Source organism: Heterodontus francisci, chromosome 20, assembly GCF_036365525.1.
Source record: "Heterodontus francisci isolate sHetFra1 chromosome 20, sHetFra1.hap1, whole genome shotgun sequence".
Taxonomy (NCBI): domain Eukaryota; kingdom Metazoa; phylum Chordata; class Chondrichthyes; order Heterodontiformes; family Heterodontidae; genus Heterodontus; species Heterodontus francisci.
The window spans coordinates 23,643,237-23,657,032 of NC_090390.1; the positions used below are offsets into that span (position 1 = coordinate 23,643,237).

At 45.8% G+C, this 13,796-nt stretch overlaps 1 protein-coding gene across 1 annotated transcript in view; it reads right to left on the reverse strand.

The window, feature by feature from the left end:
- The window catches only part of arid5b (AT-rich interaction domain 5B), a 132,236-nt gene that overhangs the window by 32,204 nt on the left and 86,236 nt on the right, over nucleotides 1–13,796 (reverse strand). The window contains exons 6-7 of the mRNA XM_068052444.1: nucleotides 13,356–13,560; nucleotides 3,055–3,107 (exon numbers count right to left, since the gene is read on the reverse strand). Of these exons, the coding sequence (XP_067908545.1) occupies nucleotides 3,055–3,107; nucleotides 13,356–13,560 (258 nt within the window). The remainder of the gene's footprint in view (nucleotides 1–3,054; nucleotides 3,108–13,355; nucleotides 13,561–13,796) is intronic.

A 13,796-nucleotide genomic window follows, 5' to 3' on the forward strand; every position in this document is an offset into this window, starting at 1 on the left:
TATTATTAAAATAAACAAAAGAGTTTGTTTTCAGAAACAATGCTGCTTCTTGCATCTGTTCGCTTGCTTTCCACTTTCTGTAAATAATATTTATAACTCACTATTATGAAATAGGTTTTGTTAATAAACTGGTGGTGAATTAAAGTGTATTAATTTAATTATAAATTCTCGACTGGTTGTGCATAAAGCAGACATAATTTTCCTTGTGTGCCATACTGTTGCTAAATATTGTAACATTCTATTCACTATTGGATAAACATTTTGAAAAGTGGAGAGAGGGGTAGCGAGGAGAGAGAGGGTGGAAGAGAGTAGAAGAGGGAGAGAGAGAGACAAAGTGGGAGGGAGAGACAGAGAGATAAGAAAGTGTGAGCGAGGAGAGCCAAACAAAACCAGTGAGAAGGAATGAGAGTGAGAAAAAGAGTGGCAGAGAGGCAGACAGAGAGAGAGGCAGAGAGATAACAAAAGGGTGAAGAGAGACACAGGGCTGGATTTTATAGCCCTCCTGACATCGCGGGTCATGGCAGGGGTGGGGGGGTGGTGGGCTGGAAAATGCCTCCAGCAGAGGCCCACGAAGGCTCGGCCTAATATTGCCGCCGGTGGCAAGGCCTCATGGCGGCCCCCCTGTCGCTCAGTGCCGGGAGCAAAATTTACATATGTAAATAAAGTTAAATAAAGGAAATAAATACCTCCTCGCCTCCATCTTCCACCCAGCTGCGATACTGGTGCTGGTGGCCGGCACTCCCGTGCCTTCAGATCCCTGTCCAGGGAACCAAGGTGTAACCCTGGTGGGGAGGGGGGGAGCAGGTTAGCTTTTCAGTGCAGGATAGCGGGGAGCGGGGTCAAACTAATCTCATTGGTTTAGGGGACGGTGGGAAGAGTTAGAGTTTAAAGTTTATGTACTGGGGGGGTGGTAGGGAAGGTGGTCAGGTGGGCAGGGGAAGTGTTTCTGGGGGTGGGGGGGAACAGGGCAAGTAATGCATTGTATGATTATTGGGGGGGGGCGCGGCGGGAGAAGGGCATTTTTTTTTAAACCTATTTCTTTAAATATTGAAATTAAATGGAAGGGCTCAAAGCCCTTTAAAAATGGCGTCAGCGCCTGCACAAAGGCTGCTGACGCCATTGCCGGGGACGGACTGCCCCCCCCTCCACGTGAATGGGGTGGGCGGTCCGCCAAGGCCATTTAAATGAACTGACGTGTGGTCCACACGGGCGGACCACCATTGTTTACGTCCACTGTCGATTTCGGCAGTGGCATTGTAAAATGCAGCCCACAGTGGAAAATAGGGCAAGAAAGCATGAGAGAGAGACAGCATTATTGCAACACATTCCAAAACAATGCAGGATAGAAATTTCCACTCGTATCTGTTGATGCAAACAGAGACTAATATGACACTCTGCTGATGTCATGTCCTGTGATCTTTACTGAAAATCTCCCTCTAGGAACATATGTAAGAAATTGGCCTCTCCAAAAATGAAACAAGTCCTTCAGTTATCAAAAATGTTAGTTATCCTACGCCAACGGATGAGATCTCTTTTCTAGATAATTACCAGCAGAACTAAAACCATAATAACTGACTCAGAGTTCTGCAGTATGTGGTGAGATTACAATAAAGATAGAATTTGCATTAATATTTAATATCATCACACTTTCAGAATGTCCCAAAGCGTTCCACAACCAACTGTTGACTTTTGGAGTGTCGTCACTTTTGGTCTGTGGGAAGACATGGCAGCCAGTTTGTACACAGCAAGGCCCCACACTAACAGGAAATAAGATAAAAAGCTAGTTAATTGTTTTAAGAACATAGGCACAGGAGGTGGCCATTCAGCCCCTCAAGCCTGTTCTGCCATTTAGTTAGATTATGTTTGATCAGTATCTTAACTCCATTTACCTGTTTTGGTTTCATATCTCTCAATACCCTAACCGAACAATAATCTATCAATCAATCACAGTTTAGAAATTTTCATTCAACTGAGCCTCTACAGTTTTTCAGGGGAGAGAGTTCTAGATTTCCACTACCCTTTGCGTAAAGAAGTGTTTCCTGACATCACCGCTGAACAGCCCAGCTCTAATTTTAAGGGTGTGCCCCCTTGTTCTGGACCCTGCACCAGAGGAAATAGTTTCTCTCTATCTAACCTATTGAATCCTTTAATCATTTTAAACACTTCAATTAGATCACCTCTTAATCTTCTACACTCTTTTACCTTCTCTAAAACAGACACACAGGGCCTGGGTTTAAAGTCTCACTTAAAAGACGACACCTCTGACCGTGCAGCACTCCCTCAGTACTGCACTGAAGTGCCAACCTGGGTTTTGTGCTTACATTTCTGGAGTGGGACTTGAATTAACAACCTTCAGACTCAGGCTAAGCCAAGGTTGCCGACCAAGACTAATGCATTTAGCAATCAATTTTTTTTTAGTTATTTTCTTCCTGTAAAAATAATTATATTTGTACTTTAAACAGTTTGGCTAAAAAATGTAGGCCATGCTATATAACTCAATCATATTAGCCTTATATTGACTAACCAGACATGTAAAAGATGTAGACTTCTTTCTTCATTATACTGATGGTTTTTAATATTCCACATTAGCTTGTCAAAGAAACCATTGACAAATGGCCTTTACAATTCTTTAACAACCATTACTGACTCACTTTGCAGCCATTAATACTTTCCCATATTACAAACGAACAGATGCCAAGTAAGCAGCCAAGTAAAAAATTCCTTTCTCCAGTCTTGGCTTGGTTTTATAATTGCCCCCTTTGAGAGGCAACATGGGAAAAAATTACAGAGCTCACTTCTTTCCTTGACAGAGGAGCTGTTACATGTGTTTTCCACTTATAGCTTTTTACAATAAATCTGCTCCATTCTAAATCTGGATCTAATCTCAAGACTGTGCAAATAAAAAAAAATGATTCTATAAACACACGCAGAATGGCTACAGCCATTCTAAGAACTTGTCAGAGCTGCTGTTTATTTATACAAAGTGCTGAATGACAAGGCTGAAAGGGGTAAAGTTAAAGAGCATAATCGTTAGCGAGGCAGTGTTGGACTTACCACTTCATATCCTCCTAGATTTTGGGCTGCTTGAAACATAGTCCAAAGGTTAACTGTTAGAAGGACAATAAGTACAAAAATAAGGATTATGGAGAAATAATAGCAATCACACATTTACGTAGCTCAAGAAGAGCGAGCATTACTAAACTATTTGTTTTATATTTTTAAAAAATCAGATATAAATGCTTTAAGTATAATGTGCTGTGCTAAAAAAACAGCTGCCCTTGGAGGTTTAATAAGTCCTCGTATAGGGGTGTCCAAGATTTTGCCTTTGTCAGCAGCAGAGGTAAACATCATGGATCCTCAGAGGCAGAGCTTCCATTAAACAAAGACATGGATTTGTAGCACACATTTCACCGCCTCAGGACATCCCTTTACAGTATTTTTGAAGTGTCACTGTGGTAATTTAGGAAACGCAGCAGCCAATTTGCACACAGTAAGCTCCCACAAGCAGCAATGAGATGAGCAGATAATCTTCCTTTGTGATGTTGGTTGAGCGATAAATATTGGCCAGAACACTGGGGAGATCGCCCCTGCTCTTTATTCGAAATAGAATCATGGGATCTTTTACGTCCATCTTGGGCCTCAGTTTAACATCGTATCCAAAGACGACACTGCCAATAGTGTAGCTCTTCCTTACTACTGCACTGGATATGTGCTCAAGTCTCTGGAGTGGGGTTCAAACCTGCAATCATCTGTCACGGAGGCAAGCGTGCTACCAACTGAACCACAGGTGACATCTACCTCAAGCTGTCGATACTAACAAGGTTCAGATTTAGGATCTATCGACCAATGGTGCATTAAGGATCCTTATCCAAACCAGTATACCAGGGGGAGAGGTTTCACACATGTCAATGGTGTAGCGAGTCAGCATAGTTATTCAGTACAACTTTGATTTTGAAGAAGTTTTTACTACATGAAATATGGCACTTTAACCAAACAAAACTGGCTTTCATTTTCTTCCCAGAGGAGCAGACAGTGCAGTCCATAAACAGCTCTGCATCCAACGTGTGGGAGTCAAATGCTTAGCATAGCTTCAGAACCTCAGGCCCTGCTCATAATGGCCCATGGCAACGTAGATCTTCTGCCTTGTTGGGTGGCCCTCAGCTCAATGGTCGAGCTACCACGCATTGCAGGATTTTCTGCCTCTCCATGGCTGATCAGCGCAAGTCCCACCAAAAACAAAATTCGGACATTGCTTTCAAGAAGTGCCAGCAGCCCTTTAATAGCTGCCGTCATCCAATAACCCTCCCCCTTGACCTTGGCACTCTCCCAGCATTCACTGGTAAAGAATATGGCATTATGGGGAACGGGCAGCTGGCACCCGTCAGTGCCCGCAGCACCAGGCACCACATCACTGGTACCAGGCTGCTAGAAGGAGGGTGTAACTAGGAATTAAATCATTCCATCACAATGAATAATATCCATTAGCTGTACTGCATTATTGTGGTCAAAACTAAAAGGCATTGAGCAAGTCACACTTTTGAATGTAATACTTATTGCAAACTCAAACCAGCCAACTACAGGAGAGAAGGCTTCGGAGTGTTTGGCAAACACTAATAAAGATAAACCAGCTAATATTCGAATAACAATATCTGGTTCATCCCATTATCACAGCTACACTGTCCCCTACTGGCTTTGTTGTCTTATGGTGACAATCCCTCATCATCTATTGCCTGATTCTCTCCACACTCTTTGAGCCAGTCTATACGCTTCACCTGAAATGAGAACAGAAAGTGCTGGAAATACTCAGCAGGTCTGGCAGCATCTGTGAAGAGAGAAACAGAGTTAACGTTTCAGGTCTGTGACCCTTCATCAGAACCCTGTGTTCTGATGAAGAGTCACTGACCTGAAACGTTAACTCTGTTTCTCTTTCCACAGATGCTGCCAGACCTGCTGAGTATTTCCAGCACTTTCTATACTCATTTCAGAATTCCAGCATCCGCAGTATTTTGCTCTTATATGCTTCACCTACTCTGTTAGAACCACTTATGAATCAAATTGCCAGCAATGTGTGTGTGCTTGGCTTTATTGTTGTGTAAATGCATCATTTGTCTGGTGGTAATCCAATTCCTGGCTACCTGATAAGATACAGGAGATGATCAGATGGGAAAGCTTGGGACAGGGTGCTGCCGGCTCTGTGTTTTACACCATGAGGTGCAGAATCCTGCTCTTCCCTTTGAATCAAGTGTAGGTGAAAGCCAGATCTGCATTCCAAGATCTGATGTTAAAAAACCCAAATTGGGTACAGGGAAGGGGCTCCACAAATTGAAGTCAAAATAGCAGAAAACTCTCCCATCAAACTTCAGGGAAGGGATACAGGATGCCAGGATCTAAGGCCCAAAGGGCTTGGGTTGAGATATTGGGCCAAGGGTGGTGGCAGGAGCATTGCAGTGGTTCGGTGGGCAGAGGCCACGGTGGATTTGTAAACAAGGTGGCGGCATTTAAATCTGATTTAGTTGGGGATGATTTGGCATGGAATGATGGGACAGACAGCTCAAAATTGGGTATCCATGAGGTGCTGTGGACCATCAGCAGCAAAAGAATTATATTCAACCACAAACTGTAACCTTACGGCCCAGCATATCCCCCACTCTACCATTACCATCAAGCCAAGGGATCAACCCTGGTTCAATGAAGAGTGCAGGAGGACATGCTGGGAGCAGCACAAGGCATATCTAAAAATGAGGTGTCAACCTGGTGAAGCTACAACCCAGAACTACATGCATGCCAAACAGTGGAAGCAGCCTGCAATAGACAGGGCTAAGTGATCCCACAACCAACAGATCAGATCAAAGCTCTGCAGTTCTGCCACATCCAGTCGTGAATGGTGCTGGGCATTAAACAACTAACTGGAGGAGGTGGCTCCAAAAATATCCCCATCCTCAATGATGGGGGAGCCCAGCACATCAGTGCAAAAGACAATGCTGAAGCATTTGCAACCATCTTCAGCCAGAAGTACCAAGTGGATGATCCATCTCGGCCTCCTCCTGAAATCCCCAACATCACAGATACCAGTCTTCAGCCAATTCGATTCACCCAAAGTGATATCAAGAAACGACTGAAGGCACTGAATACTGCAAAGATTATGAGCCCTGACAATATTCCAGCAACAGTACTGAAGATCTGTGCTCTAGAACTAGCTGTGCCCTTAGCCAAGCTGTTCCAGTACAGCTACAACAAGGGCATCAATCCAACAATGTGGAAAATTGCCCAGGTATGCCCTTTCTATAAAAAGCAGGTCAAATCCAACCCAGCCAATGACCGTCCCATAAGTCTACTCTCCATCATTAGCAAAGTGATGGAAGGTGTTGTCGACAGCGCTATCAAATGGCACTTACACAGCAATAACCTGCTCACTGATACTCAGTTTGGGTTCCGTCAGGGCCACTCGGCTCCAGACCTCATTGCAGGCTTGGTACAAATATGGAAAAAAGAGCTGAACTCTAAGTGAGGCGAGAGTGACTCCCCTTGATATCAAAGCAGCATTTGACCGAGTGTGGCATCAAGGAGCCCTAGCAAAATTGAAGTCAGTGGGAAAACTCTCCGCTGGAGTCACACCTAGAACAAAGGAAGATGGTTGTGGGAGGCCAATCATCTCAGTTCCAGGATATTGCTGCAGGAGTTCCTTAAGGTAGTGTCCCACGTTCAACTACCTTGAGCTGCTTCATCAATGACCTTCCCTCCATCTAAGGTCAGAAGCGGGGATGTTTGCTGATGTTTGTATGATATTCAGTACCATTCACGACTCCTCAGATACTGAAGCAGTCTGTGTCCACATGCAGTAAGACCTGGACAACATTCAGGCTTGGACTGATAAGTGGCAAGTAACATTCGTGCCACACACAGAAGTGCCAGGCAATGACCATCTCCAACAAGACAGAATCCAACCATCTTCCCTTGACATTCAATGGCATTACCATTGCTGAGTCTTCCACTATCAACATCCTGAGGGTTACCATTGACCAGAAACTGATCTGGACCAGCCATTTAAATAATGTAGCTACAAGTGCAGGTCAGAGGCTTGGAATCCTGCAGCGAGTAACTCACCTCCTGACTCCCCAAAGCCTGTCCACCATCTACAAGGCACAAGTCAGGAGTGTGATGGAATACTCTCCACTGCCTGGATGTGTGCAGCGCCAACAACACTCAGGAAGCATGACGCCATCCAGGACAAAGCAGCCCTCTTGATTGTCACCCCATTCACCACCTTCAACATTCACGCTCTCCACCACCAGCGCACAGTAGCAGCAGTGTGCACTATATACAAAATGCACTGCAGCAACTCACCATGTCTCCTTTGACAGCACCTTACAAACCTGCGACCTCTTCCACCGAAAAGGACAAAGGCAGCAGCCGCATGGGAACACCACCATCTGCAAGTTCCCCTCCAAGCCACACACCATCCTGACTTGGAAATATATAGTCATTCTTTCACTGTCGCTGGATCAAGATCTTGGAACTCCCTCCCTAACAGCACTGTGGGTGTACCTACACCAGATGGACTGCAACGGTTCAAGAAGGCAGCTCACCACCACCTTCAAGGGCAATTAGGGATGGACAACAAATGCTGACCTTGTCAGTGAGGCCCACATCCCATGAAATAAATAAAAATAAAAGGACGGGGCAAAGGATGAAACTTTCAGGTAGTTCACACGTTAACTATCCGGGACGAGAGCAGAAGATCACTGCGGGGAAATGTGCTGGCTGCTTTGGGGCAAGTTGGGGAGGAAGTGTGTGAGGACAGCACCAAGGACACTAACCATAGAGATGGTGGGGGGGTGAGTGGTGTGGTGGGCAGGGAAAAAGGAGAAGTTAACTTTGCTGAAAGTTGTGGGCAGGCTGAGAAGAACAAGGAATGATAATGTGCTGCAGTCTGAGTCACAAGAGCATTTTTGGTAACTTTGATGTGGGCCCTCTCAATGCTGCACAGGGAGCAAAAGCCAGACTGAGGGGATTTGACCAGGGAATTGAGAGAGGGACGAATGAGGAGCTGGATAGTGGAAAGATGTTCAAGGATAATAAAGAGGAAAAGAAGATTAAACATGGACAGCAATTGGAGAGGTCGAGTGTGGGCTTTTTGACGAGGGGCCTGACTTAATGGGGATTTGCAATGTTCAAGGGAAAGGGAATAGTGCCTGAGTGAATGAGACCCTTAAAATGTCAGCAAGGCACTGGGGCAAGAAAAGCAGAAATACAGATATGAGCAGATAATTATTAAAGCGTTTTTAGCAGTTCCTGCATATTACAAAGCACTTGTCTTATAGATTATATTCCCGGCTGTTAAATAAAAAAGGATGTACATGTAATTTTAGAGAACATAAAGCAGCTCTGAAGGAGTTAGTTACACATAGATGATTTTTATTATACTTATGAACTTAAGACCCACTTGATTCTCATTATATAACAGCTTCAGTATGGCCTCGAGTAAACATGATATGAGTGTGCCGGCAGTTAGGGAGTACCCTGAGGCAACTCACAGGAAGCTGTAATGGTACAAGGTTATCTTGTAACACCATTCAGAGGCGCCACAGATCCAAGATAAAACAAATCGCACTTTACGTCCTCACGTCAGTTTAAAGGGGGCATTCAGGGGTGATCTAAAAAAAAAATCTGCACAAAAGTAATTTCCACAGCCAATTACACAGCTCGGGTTAACAACCCATTTATACTGTAAAGTAAAAGAAATTCCATTCTGAAGTGAATCCAGTACTGACTCACCAATTGTACTGAAAGGTATGTACAAGATGTTACCGACGGAATGATAGCATAATGAGTGCAGTGGTTATGTAACTGGATGAGGAATCCACAGACTGTGGGCTGGTTTCTCGTTTGTTGGTGCCAATCCTGTTATCAGGAGGAAATGTGGGTAGGGAACTTACACATGCCGTTGTTGGAACTCGGGGGCCGATTTTTCAAGGAGGTAGCCAATTAAAATGCTGCCTCTGGCAGCCCTGTCCCATATAGGATGGCGGGCAGGGTCCTAAGGCTGGAGGGCCAATAGCAGCCCCTCCTGCACTGAAAGATCAGCAGCCCCACTGTCAGAGGTAGGAGCTGCCAATGCACGTAGGGGAGAGGGAGAGAGAGAGAGAGAGAGAGAGAGGGGGAGAGGGAGAGACAGAGGGGAAGAGGGAGGAGAGACAGAGGGGGAGAGAGACAGAGAGCGACTCAAGATGGAGGTGCCCTCTGAAGAGCTTTAACAAATTTTTTAACATCAAAGAGGCGACAGCTGCCAGGCCGTCATGGTGGAGGGGCAACCCCTTCACTGGATGGCTTGGGCCACAGCTGTGGCTCGATGGCTATGGCGGGTCCAGGGGAGGGGGTTTCCTAGCTGGATGGAGCACTGGTGCCCCCAATCCCCTGCACCACCCTTACCCTCTCCCCAACACTCCAGTCTGCCATCAGTCAGCATCTGGAGAGTGGCCTTAATAGGCTCTCCAATTGGCCAAATTGTCTATCTGTCGCTTGCGGACGGATAGCCAACAGCACCTCACCCCCCGCCCCCCCATCCTGCCTCCATGATAATTGCCCGGAGGTGGGGCCATGGTGGGAGACTGGCAGGTAGGCTGGTTGTAGGATACTGAGGGCCTGTCTGCCTCCGGTCTCTCCCCCACAGCCAAATGAAAATTCTGCCCTGTGGGTTCAAATCCCACAGTGGCAGTTTGAGAATTTGAATTCAGTTTTAAAAATCTGCAAAAAAAACAACCAATATCCTTCAGGGAAGGAAACCTGCCATCCTTACCCAGTCCGGCCTGTATGAGACTCCAGAATCACTCCAAAGTGGTTAACTCTTACGCAGCATGTCCTGACAATGCAGAGCATGTGCACAGCGATCACCGATGTCATGACTGCGTCCGAACATTTGCCAGCTTGTCAGTATGAATGCGTGCATGTGCGTGATGACTTCATCACGCAACAACGTTAGATGTAATAATGTCCAAGCATTGCCTCATCCCTCAATGGCTGCGATCACCAGCTCCATTCATCCCAACAGTACCCTGCTCCCTCTTGCCATCTCTGTCTCAATCGCCGCTTTCAGTTTCCCGCTCCCAACTACTCACCGCTCCATCCTGCATTGCTGCTTCCCCCCTCCTTGGACACTTGCTCCCCACCTTCGGCCGCTCGCTCCCATGTCCCGCCACCCCCGCCGCTTCTCCAAGCTGTGCAGCGGGCAGCGAACGGCCGAGGGGGGCAAGTGGCAAGCAGACAGGCGCAGGAGGGAGCGTCGAAGAGAAGCAGCAATGGCGGGAGGCAGCAGGTTACTGTTAGGGATGGGATGGAGCTGGCGATCGCAGCCTTTAAGGGGGTTTGAGTTTTATTCATTTTCCCTGTCAAATTGAGCAACACCATTTTTAATACTGGCAGCTGTCTGAGACCTTGCAGACAGTGATATTTCAGTGGATTAGGCTGCATCTGCGCATGTGCCAGTACTACGCCACCTAGTCGTTGTGCTGTCAGCAAATGCAGCACAACTCTTAACTGCCCTGTGAAATGGCCAAGCGAGCAATCTGATACAAAGTAAACTAGGGATGAGCAATAAGTGCCAGCCTGTCCAAGAGACCTTCATATCTCAATATTGAATGAAGATTTTTTTTTTAAATCTCTCGCATTGCTACTCATGGGGTAGTTTTACTCTTGGAGATGATGTCAACAGCACTACCTCCCACTGCCAATACAACAGGGGCTCCAATTAAAGGACTTTGGCAGAGAGAGTCTTGAAGGCGTGGAAATTCAGAGGTTGGAGGACAACACACAACTTGAGGAATGTATTATATTATGAGTTATTTTAGGGTTGTTACAATATGTTATATGACAGTGATTGTGCAGATACAGTATATGCAAGCACTCATTTGGAGAAATACTCTCAAATCCTGAGCACCAGATCTCCAGAGTGTAGAGGAAAATCGAGTGAGGTGGAACGCAGGCCAGACAGGGAGCAGCCCAATGTTCTGACCAGTAACTTACAGCTGCTCGCTGCTCCTCATACAGAGGAGTGAAGAGAGGCTTCCTCCAATGAACCTTAACAGTCAGGAGCCACCTCAGCAACCAACTATCCTCACCATACTAGCACCAAGCTGCAGCACAGATGCAACTGCTGCCGAAGAATTAGTAATGTTTTTGTGGAATCACAAAGCACTGGGACAACAGTGCAGGTTGATTCCAAAGGAGCACTGATGCTATGTACCCAGGAACAGGCCATTCAGCCCCTCCAGCCTTATCCACCATTTAATTAGATCATGGCTGATCTGTTCCTCAACTCCATTTGCCCAACTTTGCTCCATATCCCTCAATACCCTTACGTATCAAAGATCTATTAATACATGCTGAGATTACAAAACTCAATCAGTCTTCGCTGAATTGGAGAATGGCACAGCAACAAGAACAAATTGACTCCTCGCATTTGACAGCAGAAAGGAGTTGGGGTAAGTGGAGGAGTCAAACAAACATTCATGTATGTAATGTTATCTCTCACCTGAGTGATGTTATAGAGGAGTGGCCTGCAGTCTGATAGCACAAGGGGGAAACACCAGTGACGTTTCAGTGTGGGGATCATAGTTATGCCGGTTATGAATGCTCCTATTTGTTCGATCATGGACTTGAGGTCCAAAACCCAGAAGAGCCAGTTACAGCCAGCTTTAACTCTCCTGGAAGTAAGGATTCAGGAAGTCTTCTGGGTCAGATCAGTGACTTCAGACAAGCCAAACATCCTGTACTAAGACAGATCAGTGGACCTCCTGAAGAGACCACCTTGAAGACTGGCATGTGTGCCATGGTACAGCAGCAGTCAGTGGGCACTCCAGCTCGCTGCCATCATGTAGCCTTTGGAAAAGGATTAATTGCAGAGACATGACCTTCTGCGGCTCACGCAGCTGATCATCTGACCAGCCATTCCTTCATCCAGGGGAGCATGTACAAATGCAGGACACGACAGTAAGCAAGATGTGCATGTGATGGACTAACAGCCCTTGTTATTTAACGCGTGCCACAGGGTTGTCGGGAAGTGTGCACGCAGTCATTTACACCCCATACCTTAGGGAAGCTAACAGCTTGCTAAACTTTTATCTGCCTCAGCCATTGTCTCTGCTGTTACACAATCCTGAGGTAGCCAGGCCCAGAGCACGACAGAGCTTCAGTGGCTTACTATTGATGAAAGGGCATGCAGCAAACTGCCCAGCTCCTATGACCTTCCCAGTCGGGGTCACAAAGGTTACTGTGGTGTAAAAGCTGAGGGCACTGGTGACCTTCACTGCCATGTCACTGTGTGAATGGTTGCTTGCCCTCTTGTTGGGGGGGGGGGTATCTTTTAAGAGCAGGTGACACACAGCATGCAAAACACCCAGAGAGCTGATTCTGTTGTTGTGAACCTACTGCCTAGTGAAATGCCTGGTGCTCGTGGTGAGGCTGGGAAAGGCCTCTGCACTCCTAGACTATCCTCACCTCCCTCCTCTACTTAAGAGAGCCAGCAATGACCACAGTGAGACAGATGGTGTCCCTGCCTTATGCATTACTATAGCGGCTGGGCTGATTATTTTTACACTTGTTGGACAGAAGCACTTTGGGAACAGCTGTATAATTCTGCATGTACTTCCCATGACTGGCCTTTAACAGGGTCTTAATGAGCACTAAACAACATTTTTCAAAGTGGAGAGACATCCACAGCAATCACCCCAGGCTTTCACTGAGGTTTCTTCCTTCTTCACTGATGGGGTAGGAATTGTTGGACAAGAACTAAACACAGGGAACAATCCTGTTAGTGCTTTATACCGCACTCTCACTCCTTTTTGGTAAACATTTTTCTACTTTTTCAATGAACTTATTGCCGGGGGAATCTCGTCCCCCTAAACTCTTCTCTGCCAGCGACTTATAGTCAGCTCATCGATATCAGCAACACCACACATTTTAGAACATCGACTGGCGGAAGAATGAAGAAAGGTTTGGATCACCGGACCGCTCCCCCAACCCACCCCCAGAGATGATGATGTAATCAACAGTTTATGGTTGGAGATGGGGACAAACTCAGCGGAAATTCTGGGCCGAACAAAACAACTGATGCAAACCCAGAATATGAGTTCATCACACTACATTCACTGCAATGTCATCCTGGCTGATAATCGCCTGCTCCTGGTTCAAAGTAATCTTTAAATTAATTATGTAATGCAGAGCAGATCCGTTTGTCACCTTCTTTTCCCCAGTCAGTAGGATGTCAGGACATTCAATATGAATTAGATTTTCCTGCCCTTTTGAAATGTCAAGAATTCTTAACTTTCAAAATGCCATAAAAGGAGAAAGGCGGCACTTACTTTGTTTAAATCCGAGGTACGGTATCCTTTCTATTGGGGTATTTCTTTCTTTCATGTACTTGTAAAGAGTGACGAGGAATGCCTGTTCTTCTGCTCTGCATTCTTCACCTGCTGCTACCTTGGATTTTTCATCAGCTGCGATATTTTTGCAATTGCTGTTGTTATTCTTGGGTTTTGCCATCGTGGTTTTGGGCTCACATTTCGCCTGAGACAGAAAATAAGCACAGAATTTGCAACAGCGCAGTGACTGACATTTCACACACAAATACGAGGTTTGTACGGAACCCCATATTATTATCCCCTAAAGGTTGCTACAAGTAGCTCTTACGCTAGTTCAAAAGAAAAACTTGTTTTATTTAGAGCCTTTCCCAACTTCAGGATGTCCCAGAGTGCTTTACAACAAATGAAGTACTTTTGAAACGTAGTCACTTTTGTACTGTC